General features: G+C 43.4%; 1 protein-coding gene across 1 annotated transcript in view; it reads left to right on the forward strand.

Moving 5' to 3' along the window:
• Window positions 1–22,546, forward strand: part of tbc1d22a (TBC1 domain family, member 22a) — a 131,219-nt gene extending 108,673 nt beyond the window's left edge. Inside the window, exons 14-15 of the mRNA XM_079494193.1 lie at window positions 3,243–3,338; window positions 19,739–22,546. Of these exons, the coding sequence (XP_079350319.1) occupies window positions 3,243–3,338; window positions 19,739–19,867 (225 nt within the window). The 3' untranslated portion in view covers window positions 19,868–22,546. The remainder of the gene's footprint in view (window positions 1–3,242; window positions 3,339–19,738) is intronic.
• The last annotated feature ends 444 nt before the right edge of the window (window positions 22,547–22,990 follow it).

Here is a 22,990-nt window from a genome sequence, read left to right on the forward strand (position 1 = left end):
CTCTACGCACCACAGCCTAACACCGCTTGTATAACACAACCAGATGGCAATTAATTAAGAGAGATAGTACACACTGTCCACTGTGTTGCCAGAAACTGCGAAATCTCTGAGACGATTGCAGGCAGTCACACACGCTCCGTCTCGTCCATAGTCTCAACCCAACCTCAACTGGCTCGCACATATGCAGCTTTCTCTCTCTACCAGAGAGAATAGCAGACTCTTTTTTACAGGAGCTTTTTTTTGTCATGTCATGATCACTGTGCGGCTGACTTTCTGTTGCATGTGTGCACGCGTGTGCACACACACGCACACACACACACACACGCACACACAGACACACACGCCGTCCCACCACCATTCCAGCAGTGGGTCTAACGTTCAGAACCCATTGAGGTACGTTCACACCACACCAAAAACTACCATATTGTTTGTCTCGGGTGAAAACCTCATTATGTCCAAGACTGTTACTTTTCAGGATTCAAACGGGGAAGCAAGGAGAGAAGGAGAGGGGTGGGTTGACCGAGGGATGGCATGGAGGAGAGAAGAGAGAGAGAATGAGAGAGGGAGATGTTTTATTAATACTGGGCGCATTATGCACACACAGGAACTGGGTATTAGGGGTGCAATGATTAACCCATTTTGACCTGAGATCAGATTCTAAAAATGTCTAATACATCCTGACAGTTTTCTGAAAAAGCTATGTTTCTATATGTCAGTCGTTCGAGCTTGTAGATCTGCTATTTTTCAATAGCTAAAGCATAACCTGATGCTAACACCAAAAGGGGTTCCCGTGGATCAGAAGGGGTAGAAGCTGGGTTTATAATATGGCTAATTTCAGTAGATTTTCTTTTGTAGATGTTTATTTAAGTGGTGATGTTGTATTGTATTTGTTGCTTCCCATGTCTTCGTCCTCCCTTTGCGTGGTAGGTGCACCCACGCATATCTCCTGCAGGACTCTCCTGTGTGCGTCCCTGCACACTCACATTGACATTTTCACTCTCGCTCACTCACGCGCTCATCGGTACACAATCAACACATACCTCTAATAAAGCCCTAACCACACCAAAGGGTCAAGACGGTTTTAGCGTCGTCCCTGCGGTGTGATATGTCTTGTTGCACGTTGACCCACGTTGACCCTAGTGATTCAACGCATGGACTTCAATGGCCCAAACCACACCAAAGGGTCGAGCCGGTTTTAGCGTTAAAGGTGGTTGCACACCGGCCACGTTTTTCGGAAAACCGATGGAGAAACGCTGCTAAAAATCCGAATTCGCATCCGATTCGCGCCCGGTGTGTGGCGACCTTAACTCCTTGCAACTGTTTGGACCCAAGGAGTTGCATGGTGACCCTTTGGTGTGGTTGGGGCTTAAGGCAGGGTTTCTCAAAGTGGGTGCCGTGACGCATGTCCAGGTGTGAAATTTATTCCAATCTGTCATAATGGAAACTACTATTGTCATGTTTTCCTTGTGACATAGGCTACCATATCTTAGGGGGAAAGATTGACATATTTGCGTACCATAATATTACATACATGTAAGGTGCTATAAAGTAACCATGTAATTCATGGGGTGCCTTGGGTGAATGCATTATTAGGACCGCTATGGACCGCTATGGAAATTAGCTGCTAGCTTTATTGAGTTTTTATCCATGTTATGGCTATTATGGGCAGTCTGTCTATCTGGAGAAGGCGCTGTTTCATTTATCCCTAGGTGGCTTAAAAAAATATTTTACACCAAAAATGTGTGTGTAAACGGGCCCCTGGTCTTGTTCTAAAATGTGTGTGTAAACGGGCCCCTGGTCTTGTTCTAAAATGTTGGTGTAAACGGGCCCCTGGTCTTGTTCGTCCACACTGTTGCACTCTCCTCTTCCATCTTACTGTATGTCTATCTCTAAAGTCAGTGGTGGGCCGTCAGGGCCAGCAAGGCCTTCTCTGCTGGCCCACTTGCCTGATGCCACTTGCCTGATGCAGAAATTTATATTTTATAATAAGTTTTTATTTTTAACAAATATTATATCTATAATATTATATATAATATTATATTTATTTCGCTGCCACTGCACTGTTTTTCACTCAGACAGGCTGGATGCTCTGCTTCCATTCTGTGCAGGTACAACAGCCCTTGGGTTTTTTTTAACCAATGAGATTATTTCCTTGTGTTGTCTCCGGGTAAAATTCTCTACCGGGAGGCCTGCAGAAACTCCAGTGAATCCCCTTGCTGTTGAAATGAATGGGATCAATATAGAGATTGACAGGTTCCTTAGCCAATCAGATTTCGAGTTTGCCCTGCTGGGCGTTTTCTTTCATGTACCAGCGCCAGCTAGCTGGCCTTTGGTGACGTTAACGTCTTGCTTGGATCCCATCATTGGGGGGAAATATTGTCAAATGAGAAAAGAGAACTGGGTGTTTCAAACTTTCTGCGCGAGTTCCCATGTGTGGGTTGATTGAGGAGCTAAATAGATTTAACTCACAAACAAACGCGGAAAACGGCTGAAGGAGGAGAAGAAACAGATTTAGTGGTGGATTTACAGTCAAAGCATTTTTCGAGAAGGAAGGACTTCAAGAAAAGCTTGCAGGGTAGACCATTGGTATGATGCAGGCAGTCATGGTAAGGATCTTTATATAATATTTATATACATGCGATCGCGATGCGACGCAGCTTATTGATTGATCGTTTTATAGGCTATGGTTGTGGACTTCAGGACGTGTGGTTGTCCGTGCTGACAGTGTGTGTGGCCGAGTCTTATGTGGCTGTGCGCTGCGGAGCCACTTGTGTGTGTGTGTGTGTGTGTGTGTGTGTGTGTGTGTGTGTGTGTGTGTGTGTGTGTGTGTGTGTGTGTGTGTGTGTGTGTGTGTGTGTGTGTGTGCACGCGCACGCGCTGCGCTGCGTGTGTTTAGTCCCCGCCGGTGCAGCATAGCTGGGATATTACAGAGCCTGACATGAGTGTGGTTCAGTTCCACCAATTTTAGCGTGGTTTAATGTTGTATAAGAACATATGACAGGGGGGGGGGGGGAATAGCCGATCTACAAGCCCACAGCGCGTCGTGAGCTTGTAGATCGGCTAGTTTCGGGGGGGGGGGGGGGTGGGGGGGGTGAAGGCCTAGTTCATTTCGGCACGGACAGCCACTGTCTATGTATTATGACTTTGTGACATAAGTCTGCTTAATTATATACTGAAATGTAATGCTCTCTCTCTCCCCCCCCCCCCCCCCCCCCCCCCCCCTTCTCTCTGTGTCTCTCTAGGCTGAGCCAGAGGGTTTCTCTCACTTCCATCTGTACGTGTGTGCAGCCTTCCTGGTGCGGTGGAGAAAAGAGATATTGGAGGAGAGAGATTTCCAGGTATGATCTAGATGCTAGAAGACGGAGGGTCATACCTCTGTCTTACAGACACGCATGCTCATTTACCTGTGTGTGTGGACAGTATACAGTATCTCTTTCAGAGATGAGTTAATACTCACAGCGAGTGTATGGTACAGGTGCACACTAATACAGAGACACGCAAATTGTGTCTCTGTAAAGTTCTTTAAACACAGTGAGAGTGATAAATAATATATATCAAATTATTCATATTCCCAATCATACGATGCGTTTTATTCACGATAACAAATCAAACTATCGCATTAACACACTTAGCGCCGGGATTCCTTCAAAATAGAAGCTCAGGGTGCTGGGAATATATGGCCGCTTTTACTCTGTAATTTCCCCCCCTTCCGTTCCGGCTTGCTTACCTTTCTCTCGTTTCGATAATATCACTCGATGGTCCCTCGCGTTCATATTATTGAACGAGAGGCAGGTCAGAAGTCAGAAATGAAGAGCTTAGTGCTGTATATCCATCTGATCAAAACCATGGAGAGCGCCCTAGATTAGCAGATACGAGGCATTCTTTCTGCAGCGGTAAACTAGGAAGTGACCGGGACCGCGGATGAACGAAGAGCGAAGAGTATCTCAAGTAACTCAAATAAAAGGAAAAAAAAATCAGAATCTCCTTCTCTCGTTTGATATCAAACGAGAGAAGGAGGCGAGTTCATATATGGATTAAACATATGTCTACGCTTATACAGTTGGGTGCCACCGATATTGTCCCTTATCATTTGACCCATTTAGGCCTGACCTCAAAATTTAAAAAAATCCTTCTAAATCCTCCAGTTTTCTGAAATAAATATTTTCACGATTTTTCAAAAATAGCAGACCTACAAGCTCGTAGCGCGCCACTCGGTGGCGCGCTATGAGCTTGTAGATCTGCTATTTTTCAATAGCTAAATTATAACATAATGTTTAAAACACCAAAAGGGGTTCCCGCCCAAAATGGGTTAACTGTCCTTTTGCGCAGATCACACAAAACTCAGCAAAAAGAAAAGGACAATATCGATGGCCTCCAACTGTATAAGCGTAGCTGGCATAGATAGGTCCCAATAGCCTAGCTACATTTATAAGCGTAGATGGCAAGAAAATAATGAATGCAAAATGAATGCAACATTTGAATTAATTTCTCCAATAGTGGGCAAGAAATATGTAAAACATATTAGTTTGTAAGGTGCAATTTTGTTTATTTTGTTTTTTTCTTGGGGTGTAGGGTCTCTCTCATTTTTTTGTATATTTTGAAACATAAGCATTTCTTATGTAACTATCTCCCATGGTTCCTGTCTGAAACAGCAGAGATGGCTTTAAAAAAGACAGCCGGGAACAGTTTTAAGATTCTAGGGTTTTGAGCGGAAAGCGATAATTAACGCTGAGTCACCAGCTGAACGACTCACCAGAGGCCATCAGTGCTCCGAGTCAAATGACTCATCTGTTCCTACTTAAATCCGCTCCTCTGCTCCTCATCTCTCCTCTTAAATACCTGTGCACACGTTAGCCAGAGACAGATCATAGGAGAGCTTTTAGGGATACGGCGTAGGAGAGACAAGCGGTAGCAAGGCTCAGAGGGGAAACGGCGTTTAAGAGGCAGGCTGTTGGAAAGCTGGGATGGAGACGGTATAGGAGAGACAGAACTTAGGAAAGCTGAGAGTGAGACAGTGTACTAGTAGAGACAGACAGGTAGGAAAGCTGATAGGGGTACAGTACGGAGCGTAGTTAAGACAGACAGTAGGAAAGCTGAGCATATTTAGACTCTTAGTCTTGTCATCAAGACTGCCTGTCATCAGTTCATCAGTAGATGACATATAGTACACAATGGGGCTTTCAGACGGCCTTTATTGTGCACAAACTGCACACTAATGTATTCCCGTGGGGCGTATATTCACACTAGATGACAAAGCACACCAACACTTCCTTCTCCAACACGATGTTAAAAGGCTACAATTGAATTTATCCCCTGGCAGTTCACTTCTAATGACCCATTTGATGTGTTCTGCTTTGCGCTCACATTTCCTTGGGGGCGTGTAAGTGTTTTGGTCTCACAAACACGAACTAAACTGTTTATGTTGCCTTCATCAAGCACTGACAAATATTCTAGAAACTAGACATTTACAGATACATTTTTTTTTTAACTTCCCGATAACCATTACTTCCGATCCGATACCAGTGTGTTATTTAATAAAATCTAGGACAGTGTGGCCCCTGGACCCTCGGTAATGGGACCCTTACAGGTCCATTTGGTTTCATTTGTACACTCTCAGTTATGGGGGTCCTTGAAATTAAAAAAGTTTGAGAACGGTTCCACTGATCTAGGAATCAAGGAGAATTTCATTGGCATAATGAATCAAAATGGACGAGACATTTTGAAATGAGAAAAATTGCAATTAAACCAGCACCAACTTTTCCAGTATTAGAAAGTTTAAAAAATATCTAGTAAAAGAGAGATAACGGCCATTTGCCATGTCACTCATCACCATCTGTCCTTTGACTGAAATTGACTGACCGACCTCTAGGCTCAAATATAATATTCTTTCACAGCGAACATTTTGAACTCAAATCTTTGCTTCTGGGGTGTGCTTGGAACAACATATTTTCCAAAGCCCGGGGCCAAATTCAGATAATTCTGGGGTTCTTGACGTGAAAAAGGTTGAGCACCACTGACATAGAAACATGGGTTAAATGTAGTTGGAAGAGTAAGGGTACATTTTTTAGTTAGAATTAGTGTTTGTAGAGTTGGGTTGGCTCACTATTGCCACCTAGAGCCCAGAAACATAAAAGGATATATTATATACATGTATCACCTATGTCCTTGTCAGCGTACTCTGCCAGTACTCACACATTCTCTCTTTCTCTCTCTGTATGTCTGAAAAATGTCACTCTGGCACATATTCATGCAACCATACACACGTTTCCACTGTCATACTCATTTATAAGGAACATAAGGGTGCCAATGACGTACAAATCCGCCATACGCTCTGATTGTCCAGGGTGCCAGATGACGTCATGGCCGGTTTCCATGGTTTGACACTAGATGGTGCTCTTGGCTAACCTTTAAGTCACTGTTTGTTTAACCCTCGGGCCATAATATGGCCCTTTTTTGCGGTCACATGACTCCCTCTTTCCATATATTATATGGAAAGAGGGAGTCATGTGACCGCAAAAAAGGGGGCCTCTGCAGTTCTACACACTGGGTAAAACGAACGGAATGCCTGATTTATCTGGGCAGTGCATAAGGACACCCTTCATTAATGTATGTGGGAATCTTTGAATGAAAGTGGGAAGGGAATAGAATACCTGCGTATAGTGCCTCCCTTGCCTCAGATTTAACTAGCCGTTTGTTCAAACATCAGCTTGTTTTCACACGCACTTTTGAGCCCTCACCTCAAAGTGGGGCCGGGGACCCCAGGGGTCATTGAGGAGGTTCCAGGGGTCCCCGGCTAAATCATTCTAACTCTGAGAGTGTACAAATGGAACCGAGCGTAGCTTCCAGACACCAACCGCGAAATACTTATGTGCAAGGAACCATCCGGACTAACTAAGGTTGGTATAAGGACAATAATGGGTCTAAAGCAGTTGTAATAGACATTAGTTAGTAGCAGTACTTGTGTGCAAGGCTCAAGTTGGCACCTCGACAGAGTGCATTTCTAGTTTAATTTTTTTTTTTAAATCCAACACCATACTAAACCTAACTTTGCAGGTGGTTTGCAGGAATGATGAATGCAGCAAATTACATCTCTTTTCAGCCCAAAGTTGACCCCAAAGCTAATAATTTAAAAATAAAAGTTCAGCTAATGTTTGTGGCCCGTCAGACTTGGGGACAAATATTAAAGGACCACTTTTCAACTTCTCTTCCTATAATTGGTCCTAACTAATGTTCATGATAAAATACCATAATATTTTTCTACTCAGTCTGTGTCTCATAGGAAGGCTGTGGGCAGTTCAGAAACCCGTCCACCAGTGACATCATCGATGGTGAATCCAAGCTAATAGAAACGGCAGGCTTTCTTTTCCTGAAAAGTTGCAATGCAAAAGTTGAAGCCATCGTTCTCACGATAATACAAATCTAAATATATTTTAAAACAAATCTTGTTTAAAAATAATCTGCCTAATGATGATGTCACTGGTGGACGGGTGTCCGAACTGCCCAAAGCCCTCCTATGAGACGCAGACTGAGTAGGAAAAAATGGTGGTGTTTTATCATGAACATTAGTGAGGACCAATTATATGAAGAGATGTTGAAAAGTGGTGAAGTGGTCCTTTAAGCTATATTTGATCGCCATGTTAGAACAAGGTGGCTCATTCTTCCATTGACAGTTGATTCTACTGTAATACGTGTGTGGATCTGGCAGTCACCCAGGCCAAAAGAGAATACACATATTGTAGTACTCCAGCGAGCACACTCTACAGTTATTTGATGTATGTCTGTATTCTTATTCTAAATTCCTCCACTTTTTTCCAACAACTTCCACATATTGTGCTAGAAAACTAGTTCAAACTTCAACATGTTCAGCTTTGCTTTGGGCAGTTATTATGTATGCTTGTATGTTTCACACCTACAGTATCGCAAGTACTCAAGCACTACAACACTAGGCGATATGCGAACGGCTTTTGACAATGGAACGTTTCATTTGACAACATTTACAGTAGCTGGTGGTGGCAGACGAGATAAGAAAAAGTTCCAATGGCGCAAATTTGCAAATGTGTTCATTTTCACAGAACAAATATCAAAATGTCAAGCCTCGACGGACCAGGTCGCGCTAGACGCGCGCAGTTAGATCCGCTCATTATTGGCCAATGTTTTAAGTGATATTTAATGCTCGGCGTCTCCGCCGGCATTGAAAGGTCACACAGACTTCCACAGACGTGCTCATTTCAAGAGTGCAAACCCTGCCCCAACCCACAGTGCTTACAGGGACAGTTCTGAAAAGACCAGGTGCTTATTACTGAGCGCTGACCAGGAAAGTGAACTGGAACAGCTAATTTGGGCCAGAGCATTTTCATTTAAATTAAATGAAGGAAAGGTGTGTGTGTGTGTGTGTGTGTGTGTGTGTGTGTGTGTGTGTGTGTGTGTGTGTGTGTGTGTGTGTGTGTGTGTGTGTGTGTGTGTGTGTGTGTGTGTGTGTGTGTGTGTGTGTGTGTGTGTGTGTGTGTGTGTGTGTGTGTGTGTGTGTGTGTGTGTGTGTGTCGCAGAGTAAATGTCAGCCTCTGGCCTCAGATCAGTTGTGGGTGATAAACGCTAGGGGTGCAACAGTTGATTGAACTATTTGATTTTAGCAATTTTTTGGGATAAAACAAAAAGTGTGTTGTTAAAAGGTTAAAGGTCCATATTCTGATAGTAATGGTTACTATAGATTGTTTGCTCTATAGCAAACAATATCATTTTGGGGGTCCTTGACATGCAAAAAGTGTGAGAACTACTGATTTAGAAGGCATTTGTATAGATAGCCGATCTACAAGCTCACAACGCGTCGCAGCGCGAGTATTATACAGTATGTAGTCTTAGTCATCATAGCTTAGTTTTTATTTAGTTTTTGCCAGTTAATTTTTTTTATTCCGTGGACATTTTCCATCATAGTTTTAGTCGACGAAATCAACACTACTGGTGTGTACCAGTCAAAGCACCGTTTCTCTTGGTAAACTTCTGTGAGTGGCCACCTGGACGTGTGTGTGTGTGAGAGAGAGAGAGAGAGAGAGAGAGAAATCGAGCTATAACACACTCCCTATTAAGCTTTCACCCTGAATATGAAGAGGCGGGCACCTCCTCCGATTAATCTCCAACTCCTCTCCCATTCTCCCATCCATCAACGTACTGGGCCCCACCCCCTCCCCTCCCCTCCCTGACACTTTCTCAAAACTTGGCCAGTGCCGAGCTTTCGCTGAGGGCCTCTCGGCGCCCTTGATGGATGGCACCCTTTAGTCCGTCGTGTTAAAAGAGACGAGCACCCCCAGTAAACAACTTTTAATAATTACCCCCTTCGTTGATGGAGTGCCGCACGTTGACGTGGGCACGTGAAACGTTTTTGAACGAACCAAGAGGTCTAACGGTTTGTGTGTGTGTGTGTGTGGGGGGGGGGGGGGGGGGGGGGGGGACAAAACGGGAGACAAAACACAAAACAAATGAGATGACAGAAAGTCGTTTAATATAGTAGGATTAATTACCCGATCCATTTTTCGCTATTCACAGTCTAAGACAAACTTTTTAGCTCAAGATACAAAGGAGAAAGGTTACTTTTGCCCGGACCCAAACTACAGAAAATCTGATCTGCTATGTTCACTATTTAATCATGGCAATTTTTTGAAAAATTATGAATTGTTGATTACTTTTTTTTTTTTCTTTTTTTTTTTGAGTGGTGCAACCACTCCTATAGACAGTTATGTGTCCCCCTGGGTCCTTGGCTGTGTCCCTGAGTCCCTGGGAGGGTCTGTCCGAGCATGGAAATAGCGCTTGGTTGGTTTTCACCACCAAGTGTCACTGTTGCACAGCCTAACACACACACATATTAACTGTATATATGATGATTTCGGGTGTGACAGTACAGTACAGTGCAGTACAGTAGAGGGACCCCCACACGGTAACTCTGTCATTTCTCAACCATTTCGGACGCGGGACGGCTCGCCGGAACCGGGCCGCCCCCCTGGGCACGTTCCTGGTGGTCTGGATGTTCCGGGGAACTCCCCGGGGCCCCCACACGGTAACTGTCATTTTTTTAATGTAGGAATCGGAAAAAATGCAATATTTATTCCCATAAACTCCCAAAGATGGGTCCGCGACCCAAAGATGGGTCACTGTTTGGGAAACGGTGGTCTAAGAATCAATGCACACAAAGACAAGTTTGTCTCGAAGACACGCACAGACTACACAGGCAATAAACGAGTCGCAAACAGTGATCTGTGGTAAAAGCATATACCACGCCTGAAAGGTGGTTTGGTTTGCAGCGTTGATTCATACAGTTGGAGGCCATCGATATTGTCCTTTTCTTTTTGCTGAGGTTTGCGTGATCTGCGCAAAAGGACAGTTAACCCATTTTCCGCGGGAACCCCTTTTGGTGTTTTAAACATGTTATAATTTAGCTATTGAAAAATAGCAGATCTACAAGCTCATAGCGCGCCACCGAGTGGCGCGCTACGAGCTTGTAGGTCTGCTATTTTTTTTAAATCGTGAAAATATTTATTTCAGAAAACTGGAGGATTTAGAAGGATTTTTTTAAATTTTGAGGTCAGGCCTAAATGGGTCAAATGATAAGGGACAATATCGGTGGCACCCAACTGTAAGAAGAAAAGGTGAAAGGTAAAAATAGAGGGAGGGAGAGAAACAACAAAGCTGTCGCCCTGGTCTCCATCAGCATACAGTCTGACAGCCATCGCTGTCGCCCTGGTCTCCATCAGCATACAGTCTGACAGCCATCGCTCAACTCGGCCAAAGACACAAAAAAGCCAAATAAACAGCAGTATTGATTCCCTGACAGGAACCAAACAGACAGTGGACCTAAGAGCGAGAGAAAGACATTGATTTTTTTTTTGCAGAAAATGAAGAGACTTGAGCAAGGACCTAGTAGAGGTCGTGAACTCAGTGGGTCATAAATATCAGTGCCCTCAATAGCGCAACATCGTCACTGTCGGGCAGAAACCTTGTATCTCCATGGTTTATCTCCATGGTTCCTTATAGGCGTGAAACTTTGCACACACCCACTCCCAGTAGACCAATGGTGGCACTTCACAACTCTTGAACCGTAGTTAGCACAATCCTTGCTTGGATCATAGTGCAACTGCCCATATACTGTAGGCCATGCCCATTTCAGCCTGACAAGTTTTCAGAGATCTCCATTGACTTACATTATGAAATAAAAGTTTGATAGTTTGTGTTTGTTTGTTTTAATGGACCTAAACAGGTTCCTGGTGTCAAAGTCAAAATCCCCAAATCCCCAAAGGGAAAATTTGCTAAATGTGTGGCAAATCTGCAAAATAAAATGCTTACCACTATAGCTTTCTTCACAAATGTATTCATAGAGGTGTCTACAATCACATATGAATTTGTTCCAACCCAAATCCCTTGGGAAACTTTGTGACAGCTGCTGAAAGTTGGGGTAACCAATATAAGGCAAAAAAAAATCAAAATATCATTGTGCTTTAAGTAGCATGTGACGTGTCTAACTAGGGGGTTTTCATCATTCTGAATCCTTTGCAAGCAGTAGTTTTGCACAAAAAACACGCCGAAAAATGCCCATAGCCGTCATCACAAATGTGATGAGGTCAGTGAATCTGGGCAAGTGGCAACTTTCAGCAGCTGTCACAGTTTCCCAAGGGAAACTTTGTGACTTTGTTCTAGCGTGCACGCTAGAACGTGTCCCCCTAGATTCAAGAGAAGACGCACCTAATCAACCTTGCGTCACCAGACTTTCCAAGACGCACCAAGTAGGCTACCCAGTGGTCTAGGTTTACTCGCGCCCCGCCCCTATTTTCACGCCGCGTCAAGTGCCGTATGTGCCGAATCAAATGGATACCACTTTGCATAACAACATGACAGCTTTAACTGTTTATACCCGAGCGCACGGTACACATGCACACTTACAGCAGTAGGCTATGGCTCCTGCTGCTGTGTGGTGTTGTGCACACAAGAATAATGCCTCCTCCAGAACAGAGTCATTCGTCCAAAGCAAACTTTTTAGTTTTGGCTAGTGTGCAGTAAAGATTTTTGTCTGACTACCCGGTATTTTAAGTCTACCTTTGTGTTTGTGTATCTAAAACTTTGTGTGTCTAAAACTAATACACTATTTAACAATAGGCTTAGGATATATCAGCTGTTCTGTGTGTTGTGTTCTGCGATGCGCACATGCATGCACGCACGTGCGCGCGCGTGTACGTGTCGTCATTAAACCGCTGTGGTACCAGTAAAAAAAAACACCATGACACCACTGTGTACGTAGTTTAGTTACTGTGCGCAGTTTAAGTGCTGGAGTCGCATGCCAAAAGAGTGTGCATATTTGTGTGCCAGGTTATGCTAGGTTATAACAGCATGCTGTGCCATCCTGTACCAGCTTTCATCGTCTCACATTAGCGCTCGCTGTTACCCAGAGTGCCTATTTAGTGTAATTATACCAGCTACACCAGACTAATAGTGCTGACATAGCAGTGGAGTCATTTCACCTCAGGGTGCTGCAAAACACCATTACCACCCCACCAGTCACCCAGAGTGTGTGTAGGTAAATGTGTGTTAGTGCCACGTGTCAAAAATTGATGCCAAACACCATTAGCTCCACCTGTGATTTCTGTGCGTGCCGTATGTGGGCATGTTTGTGTGTAGCCGGGTTGGAGTCTCACTGTGTGTGTGTGTGTGTGTGTGTGTGTGTGTGTGTGTGTGTGTGTGTGTGTGTGTGTGTGTGTGTGTGTGTGTGTGTGTGTGTGTGTGTGTGTGTGTGTGTGTGTGTGTGTGTGTGTGTGTGTGTGTGTGTGTGTGTGTGTGTGTGTGTGTGATTCCTGTCCCTTTTGCTGCTGGGAATATAGATATTCTCAGCAGGCAGTACTAATCTCACTCACAGCAGTTCATTTTGCTAATAAATTTGGCTCACAGCTTAGAAGTTTTGGTTATGCCTGTTGAGAATGTTATAAGTGTGTCTGTGTGCATTTGTGTGAGTGTTAAAGTGTTTAAATATTCATTGATTTTTGTTTTCAACCCTTTTCATATCAAGGTCCATTATTTATTCTGCATTTTTTTGAGCCACGTACCACCATTTGATGAGATTTAGCCTTGCAGACCCAAACTAAAGAATATGTCAACATTGCATGCTGTATTGATGTTTGTACCATAGGAGAGATAACAGACAAATGTTGATCAAAATAACATTTTTTATATTCTCTAATTGTGTACACTTCTTGTGAATTAACTTAAGTAATGCAGATGTTTAACAATAATTCAACTCTTGAGTGTAAAATGAAAAAGAACTATTGGACCCTTATAAGGGTCCACTTTGTTTCATTTTACCCGCTCAATAGTTAAAGATCTATAAGGGTCCATTTGGTAACCAACTCTCAATAATGTAGCTGGGGACCACCTGGAACCCCCTGAAGGACCACTGGTGGTCCCCGGACCACTGGTTCAGAACCACTGCCTTAAACAGATCGTTTTTAATACTCTTATCAACATGGGTTGGGAGTAGACAATGCTTGCTTCATGCCAATGCATGTTTATTATTATTATTATTGGAACAATGACAAAAATACTGTCAACATTAGCATTAGCGTTTGTAGCATCAATCATTCACAACTAACTGCCATCTTTGTCAACCAAAACTGTCGGAGGTTGTGCTTTTGCATAATGCCCACTTCAAAGAGCTTATGATCATGTGGAGCATTTTTATTTGTGTTTTTTGAGCTCCCCTGTGTATTTTCTATCCCCACAAATATGCAATTTTGAACAATCAGGATTTCTCATCATATAAGGGCTTTTATGCAAATTGCCCTCAGGAACAGCTCAACTGATTTGGTCGTATTTGTGATGTCATCAATGTCACCCTACTTTGTATAATTTCCAGGAGGGGCGAACAAACTCCTTCCTCGACAAACGACGTAGACGATATTCGTCGAGCCGCGACTCGCGGTGCAGTTGCGTGCATTACGATGTGTCACATTGCGGCACATTGTGAGCTTTCTATTCAGCCTATAATGAAATGTACAGGGCTTCTTCACCTGGTTAAAAAAAGCCTTCCTGGTTAGAATGGCAGCAGGACAACTTGGAGAGTCAACAAACTTTATGTAAAGTTTGTTTTTCTGAAATGCCCTCCCAGCACACTGTTAATCCATTGAGACCTGGAACGCATCCATGTCACATTATTGTTTAACCCCTTTTGGTGTTTTAAACATTATGTTATAATTTAGCTATTGAAAAATAGCAGATCTACAAGCTCATAGCGCGCCACCGAGTGGCGCGCTATGAACTTGTAGGTCTGCTATTTTTGAAAAATCGTTAAAATGTGCCTCAAATCTTTCCGAAAATTGTCATGATTTAGAAAACTTTTTTTTTTTAATTTCGACGTCAGGCCTGAATGGGTTAAGTAATTAAATTAAAGTGTCTTTGATCCATCATGATGACAAGTGCTGATGACAAACACGTCAATAGTCATTTTCATAGCCCTACATTACCGGAATGCATTGGGAGTAATTATATTCACACTCGCTCGTTCAGATTCATCCTGCGTGCGTGCGTGCGTGCGTGCGTGCGTGCGTGCGTGCGTGCGTGCGTGCGTGCGTGCGTGCGTGTGTAAATTCAGCAGAAAGCTGAAAGAATGCTGATGAAGGCCTGAGGAGCCTAATCATGTCCGTTTGTCATACTGCTTCTGCGGTAAATAAATAAAACTGCAATAGATGTTATTCTGCGCACTGTCCTTTTAAGATTCTTTGCTATGACTATGAGGCTGTCATAGCAAATAAATTAATAAATAAATAATGCGTACAATTAAACAGCATTGAGAGAACGTAATTTAAAGAAACAAATCTTTACCAATCGTCGTGTTTAACTGTGAACATTACAATGAACATCTTTATATGAAACAGTGTTGCTTTAGAGCCTACCGCCAACCTTATGAAGCGAACTGTAGGCTTCCAAAGTATGAATATGCATAACAATAGATGCCAAAAAATATACATCTACAAATATACTCGTACCCCCCAGCTATGGGACGTTATCAGCCAACTACATGCATGTCCGGACCCCCTCGGTATACTCCGTGTATGTAATGGTTGAGCCCCACGGCAGCTTTTGGCATTGATCCGGTTGCTATGGGAACGCCCGTCACTTCCATCTATGGGACGTAAAAGTCTGACCACCATCTACCTCAGTTACAGGATTTTTGGATCTAATTTGTGACTTTGTACCGCGTTCCTCCCGACATGTAATCATTGCTGACGACATGCAAGCAGTGTGTGCTTGCACTGATGATAGCAGAGTGTGTGTGTGGAGGGTGGGGGGGGCGAGCAAACTCGTCCTCTTAAAGTGGACGCAGATAGCGGCACAGCTTATTCGGCATGGCCAGGTATGGGAGTAGGAGTGGTAGCCCTCTTTACTAGGTTTGCCATGTCTGCTTATAATAAGCGACTCTGGTTTGCCTTGGTCTGAGCACAAAAATAGAATGTTTGATTATGATGATTTCGGGTGTGCCAGTACAGTACAGTAGAGGGTACAGTAGAGGGACCCCCACAACTCATTTCTCTACCGTTTCGGACGTGGGGCGGCTCGCCGGAACCGGGCCGGCACCCTGGCCGTGTTCCTGTGGGTCTGGAACTTCCCGGGGACCCCCACATGGAGTTGCACCACTCACTCACTTAACACAGGTGTGATTTTTTAACCCATTTAGACCTGAGCAAAGATTTGAGTTAAAAACGTTAGCTCTGAAATAATATATATTCAAAGATTTGCGCCACGTTTTCACAATTTTTCAAAAATAGCTAAAGTATAACATAATGCTTAAAACATCAAAAGGGGTTCCCGTCTTGAATGGGTTAAACCAGTGGTTTCGTGTCGAGGACCACCAGATTAATATGTATTTGGTCCGCGGACCCCCGTCTGAAAATATGTTGTACAAGATAGAAGATACAAGATTTGTTGTTGTTAAAATGTTTAAAAAATAGGCCTAATAAAAACAAATCCCAATATTTGTTTGGCTAATGTAAATATGAGTATGTTAATACCTCTTACCTCATGTAAGATTTTGTGACAACCACCACATTGTTGCAACATACTGTACGTGTACAGTCATTTTACAAAAAGTAATTTTTTGACTAATTTCCAGTCAAATTCCATACGCTAAACAAATTATTGAATACACTTCCAGCATCGTGGCTATGAGTGTGTGGCCTTTTTCTTCTTTTTCATTGTTCATCGCCTTAGGCCTTTAGCACCTCATTAATATTGGTGTGCCTATTTAACACAATAATCCTGCCACACATCAAAGGCCACACAGATACAGTTGGGTGCCACCGATATTGTCCCTTATCATTTGACCCATTTAGGCCTGACCTCAAAATTAAAAAAAAAAATCCTTCTAAATCCTCCAGTTTTCTGAAATAAATATTTTCACGATTTTTCAAAAATAGCAGACCTACAAGCTCGTAGCGCGCCACTCGGTGGCGCGCTATGAGCTTGTAGATCTGCTATTTTTCAATAGCTAAATTATAACATTGTTTAAAACACCAAAAGGGGTTCCCGCCCAAAATGGGTTAACTGTCCTTTTGCGCAGATCACGCAAACCTCAGCAAAAAGAAAAGGAAATATCGATGGCCTCCAACTGTACAATGCAATCCTACGCTACACGTGCCCATTCACTCAATAGAATCTCTCCCGGTGGCAGGCTTTCTCTGCTCTGTTTTATGCACTCCTCCATCAGCCAAACCAAACAAACACGCACGCACCAAACGCACTCCCCTGAACCTTTGCCACCTGTGTGGAGAGGAGTGAGTGCGCTTGTCCCCTGATAGCTAAATGTATGTAATTAAAGTAGATTAAAGTCATTAGCCCCATACAACTAATAGCCCAGCAGATGGTTACCACTGAGAAATGTGCTCTTAATGAACCACTCACCCACCACAGCTACAGTAGTGCGCGTGTGGGCGCGTGTGCGTGTGGGCGTGTGTGCGTGTGTGTGTGCAATTATCATCCAAATGTGATTGAGAGATAGATAGATTGGCACGCCACGTGGCTGTCATATGAAGTCTGTGATGTTTCATTTGTTCGTCTTGTCTCCATGAATGAGCGAGACTCAAGAGGACAATCTGGCCCTCACTGTCGATCAACCTTGGTCAACCCTGGTTGTTTCTTAAATGTGCTCTATGAATAAAATCAACTTGACTTGATAAGACCTCAGAGCTGATCGTGGACTACTGCGGAGAGTTTTTCATGTCAATGGTTCTGTGTTGTTAGAATGATTATAATTTCAATAATACTTTTATTTTGTTGTATTTATTTTTTTGAAAACCATTAGATCTATTGATTGTTTTGCAAGAGTAACTAAAGACTGCAGGACCCCTAGGGTTCCCGGACCCCACTGTGAGAACTGCTACAGAACACCTCAGTACCATGGCAATATACATCAGTGGTTTTCAAAGTGGGGTCCAGGGACCCCCATAGGTCCTTGAGGGCGTTCCAGGGGTCGCCAGCATACATATATATTGCATCAAAATAAGTTTAACCATGTTAACCCTATTTTATGCCTTAGCTATTCGAAAACAGCCACTCTAAAAGCTTGACGATTGTCTCTTTTCTAAAACATTTTGAATAATTTTGATACATTTTAACACAAAATGGGCTCTTGCGGGGGCCCCTGGCACAAACATATTGTCAGATGGATGTCCGTGGCCGAAAATACATTGGGGTCCTTGACATGAAACGGTTTGAGAACCATTGATATACGTCACCTAGCCTCTGTGGAGAAATAGTGGAGAAGGCACAGCAACACCTTTACTTTCTTGGTGGATTTCTGAAGTTCGGTACAGGCAAGGAGCTTCAAAGCTTCCTCTTTTCTTTTTTTTGTGTGTGTGTGTGTGCACGAATTCTTCGAAATTATATTATTATAATTAGCAGAACTGTTTGAAAGCGGTAATTACGCTCGTGTGTGTGGTAACAGGAGGCTAAGTTCTTGCATTTTGCAGATGAGAGACGGCGGAAGGAGCTTGAATTCCATCCACATTCTCTTTTTGTTCTCCCTCGCTCCCCAATCCCTCAGCCCTCACTCTCCTCTGTCAATCTAATCTAATAAAGAGAGAACATAGATCAGAGAGGTGTATCTTTCAAGTGAAGCAGTGTTGTTTTCGTCGACTAAAACTAAGACGAAAATGTTTCGTCGACTACCTTTTTCCACTGACGAAAACTAAATGGAAACTAAATGAAAACTAAGCTATGATGACTAAAACTAAGACTAAATATATTGACGATTTCGTCAACAAATAAAAACTAGACTAAAATGTTAGGAAGGGACTAGTGGACAAGAGATCCAGTATAAGTAATTTAACACTTGGTTGCATGCTGAAAATAGCCGATCTACAAGCTCACAACGCGTCGCAGCGCGACGCGTTGAGAGCTTGTAGATCGGCTATTTTCAGTAAGTGTAAAAACGGCCATTACGATGGCATCAAGGCCCGCCTAAATACATTTAGTCGACTAAATCAACTGTAGATTTAGTCGACTAAAATCTTGTGATAATTAGTCGACTAAAACTAGACTAAACACTAAAACATTCCGGGCGACTAAAATGTGACTGAAACTAAAGGAAAACTATTGAAGAGACTATGACTAAAACTAAAATCAAAATGTGCTGCCAAAAACAACACTGAAGTGAAGTCTTTGGGTCAACTTTTAAAAGCCATGGCATTGTTGTATTTAACCCCCTTAAGCCCTATTTTATACATAAAAATAGCCCGTCTACATGCAAGCTCACAATGTGATACGTTTGAGCCCCAAACGTATCCCGAACTTTGGTGCACTGTGAGTTTGTATTCCAATGACTGATAACCCGTGAGTGATAATCATGACCACCTGTGCAGCCACCAGCTGGGTGAAGCTGAAACCGAAATGCCTCTGGTCAACGGACAACAGTCCCCTTCTTTATTACTTTTCCAACCTTTTAGTCAGAATGCAAATGCATCATGCTGAAAAGGACCAGCGGTGGGGGGGTCTCGTCACTGACACATACACTTTTAAAATGACTTAACGCAACCCACGCATCCAATTAATTCCATTTGTGGGCAATGGGAAAACTGCCAAATTCCAGGTACGGTTTTCTTTAGAATAGCTTTACAAGGAAATGAGTTTTGGAAAGCAGGCAGCGTGTTGACAAATTGACAATCACCGAAATAAGTTCACAGAACACTCCTGACATGTTGAACCATTAGCTTTAATTTGTTACACTATAATGTCTGCCATCAGAGGTGCTTCACAGGAGAAAAGAGGGAACATAAAAGATCAGTGCTAATGACTTGTCCCTCTATCCTACCGGTGTCAGGATAGCTTATGCCACTTGGCAGGGCAATGATTGTGGTCTCAACACTGGCCTTCTCCACACACTCCACACACAAGCATTTGCCTGAGTTGTGTCAGTGCCTGCATGTCACTGCATGCTTAACATCTCGAGAACAGATTCCGAGCTTCACTACTGAATCTCAGCAGGGGCATTCAGAACGTGTATACATTGTTGTTAGTGGAAATGAAAACATAGGCGCCCCCACCAGAAGAGAAGGGCCAACATCCTGTTATCCACATTCTATTGGGGCCCGGGGGGCCCACCCCCAGAGGTGATACTTATGTTTCCATCTCTATGCAGGCCTGAAGCTTCTGTCTTCATCTGAGACCAGGATTATAAAATGTGTGTTTTTTTTCTTTCGCCCACTTCTTCCCACAGGGCCTGATGATCCTCCTGCAGAACCTTCCCACGATGCACTGGGGCAACGAGGAGGTGTCCGTGCTCCTGGCCGAGGCCTACAGGTTGAAGTTTGCCTTCGCTGACGCCCCCAACCACTACAAGAGATGATGAGCCTCGGTTTCTCTCTGCCCTGCCCTGCCCTCCCCCCGCGCCCCCCACACAGTGAGCTACTGACCATAGAGGCGTCTCTCTGCCCTGCCCTGCCCTCCCCCCGCCCCCCCCCCCCCCACACACAGTGAGCTACTGACCATAGAGGCGTGTCCCCCCCCCCCATCACCCTTACCTTTAAGTGTCGGCCCGTTCCCAGCTATGTTTATTTTTTAGCTTTCAACCAACCAATGACTGTGAATAATCGAGGCGTGAAGCGTCCCGATTAGTCGTCTTAACACTCCCCGCCTGGGAACAGAAAACTGTGCCGTGCACGCACTCCTAGCGTCTCCCGCAGTCAGTCCGATGTTCTACGTAACTTCCTGGTCCAAAGTGGAGGCTACGAACCACGAACCCCAGTTGTGTCCGGAGCGGTGTGTGTGTGTGGGGGGGGGGGGGGGGGGGGGGGGGGGACAGACAGCGTCGAGCCTCGATGAAGCCGGGGTCTCAGAACGGGGCCGACCGACTAGGAACCCCTGAGCCTTTGCTGAGAAGACGACCGGGGGGTTTGTTTTTGTTTTGTTCTTTTTTTTTTCCAAATGTGTCACTCACTCGCTCACCGGTGCCCGAAACAATGACGGTAAACACAGATGGGTTGGACAGTTCTGTACTAGATGAAGAGTTTTAAATGGAACATTCCTGGCGCAGTAGACTCCTTGCCAGAGTGCACTGCACCCACTCTGAGTCATGAACTAGTTCCATCATTGTGAATTTACTCTCACTGCGGAGATCAACTGCTTCTTTTTGGGGTGTCAATAAAACTCGTTCTTTCAGTTTAGTTTAGTTTAGTTGTTTATTTTGCCTTAATGAAGCTGTCTTTCTGTCGGTCTTTCATTTGTGTCTTCTCTGTTAGTTGTTTCTGTGATCTCTCTCTCGTTGCTGCACCTTCAGTATATTTAACTTTTACCTTTTACCTTTAAATATTGAAAATAACCAATCTACAGATTGCGTCGCATTGTGAGCTTGTTGATTGGCTATTTTTGCCATGCAAATGTTCTATGAAGTAACAGGGCTTAACTATGTCTTTCGTCCTGTTTGCTTTGGATTGGGTTTCCTGTTGACATGATGAGTGGTGTCAGATATTTGCAAGTGGGCGCCCAAATAATAATGATAATAACCAAATTAGATGTTAATGACTTTTAACATTAAAAGGTGATACTAATACATGATGATCTAAACCGGACACAATTGATGAAATGATCATTAAAGTAAATCTGAAAACGCTGAAAACTCACGCGGTCCACCCATCTCAGCGAATACAGCGTTTGTGGAGATGGCTGGGCCGTAAACGCTTTAGAGATGTTCAAGTGGGCCCTGATCCAGAAAAGGTTGAGAGACACTGATGTGTGTGTTACATGCGTGTGTGTGTGTATGCGTGTGTGTATGAGTGTACGTCATTGACAGTGAATCCGTGAACTCCTATGACAGTATATGTATGAATGCTCATGAATTGGTGTGTGTGTGTGTGTGTGTGTGTGTGTGTGTGTGTGTGTGTGTGTGTGTGTGTGTGTGTGTGTGTGTGTGTGTGTGTGTGTGTGTGTGTGTGTGTGTGTGTGTGTGTGTGTGTGTGTGTGTGTGTGTGTGTGTGTGTGCGCGTGTGCGCGCGCTTCTTGCAGTTCATTGCATTAGGATTCTGAGACTTTGTCTCGCACTTTACAAAAATCTCAAAATGATTATACATTTTGCACATGTTTTCAATGTGTTTTCTAGATTCCACTTTTTTCCACTCAGTACAGTACAGTACTGTAGGGTATCGTATTCAGTTCTTGGGAAAACAAAGTAACATGTTCTACCAAAAAAAAGTATGAAATCCCTACAAAGACGGATTGACGTCATGGCCAAAGAGAGCACAGGCCGGCTAGCTCGCGCCTGATCAACAAGTCCCTTTTAACACATTAAACCCTAGTGTCTGTATTTTGGGAAAATCTTCCCAAGATAATGAATTTTAAAAGATCCACAAGCTCAGAACGTGTTGCATCGCGACGAGTTGTGACCTTGTGCGTTCTGCTATTTCCGCTGTGTCCTACGACAAAGTATGTGTGGCATAAGTAGTTAACCAGTGTGGATGACAGAAAACATACGTGAGTTGTTGTTTTCATCTTTAACTGTCCTTTTTATGAGTGCATTTTGCTTTCTTCTCCAATGTTGTGGACTGAAGTGAACTCCGCTACAAGACTGACATGGCATTATCACACACACGACACCGTGGCAAAGATAGCTATAGCTAGCCGGAGCATCAAGACACACACCCTCAAAACGGTATGTCTTCTTGGCACCATCTCAAGAGGCAAATCATGCAGACTTTATTCAAAATGCCTTGTTTACATGTTTTTCTTGAGCGTGATCCCCCACCCCTTTTTTTTCTCCATTCAGGGTCTTTAGTTTGAGCTTTTTTGTTTTGTTTTCATTTATGATCGTGAAAAAACATCTTTTTTTTGTCTTTTTCTTTTTTTTTTACTCCCCTTGACATCTGCCTCTGAATAGTCAGAAAACAAACACAACAACTGTACTAGAGTGTGTGGGCGACTGGAATAGTTTCTCCTCCCATTAAAAAAAAAATCTGTACAGAGCGAATTTTGAAGAAACAAAGATCTGTAAATAGAAAGAAAAAAATGTAAATAAATCCTATATATAATCTGACGGGTTTGAACCCAGTGTCACCTGTTTGTCATTTCAGCACAACTTGTATTGGCATCATTTTAATGTGTTTTATCTGTATGTGTGTTTTGTGAAGCACTTATAGGACCACATGTCCTATTTCCAACCTATCTTCATATTATTGGTCCTCACTAGAGATGTCCCGATACTGTATCGGTATCGGCCCTTATTTGTATCGGTATCGGTGAATATGCCAGTCTAACCACCGATCCGACACAGGGGTAAGAGGTTGACACTATGGCAGGTAAATAAAATGTTGGGGCATGTGGAGTTTTTTTTCGAGCTGCCCAAACTGCAAGTGCACATTTGAGTGAGGAGTCTGCTATAAACACAACACGAGATATATAGCTAGATAGCTATAAACACAACACGAGATCACAACATATGGTATCGGTATTTGGTATCCGTATCGGCTAACACAGAAAT

Source organism: Electrona antarctica (assembly GCF_951216825.1).
Source record: "Electrona antarctica genome assembly, chromosome: 23".
Classification (NCBI taxonomy): domain Eukaryota; kingdom Metazoa; phylum Chordata; class Actinopteri; order Myctophiformes; family Myctophidae; genus Electrona; species Electrona antarctica.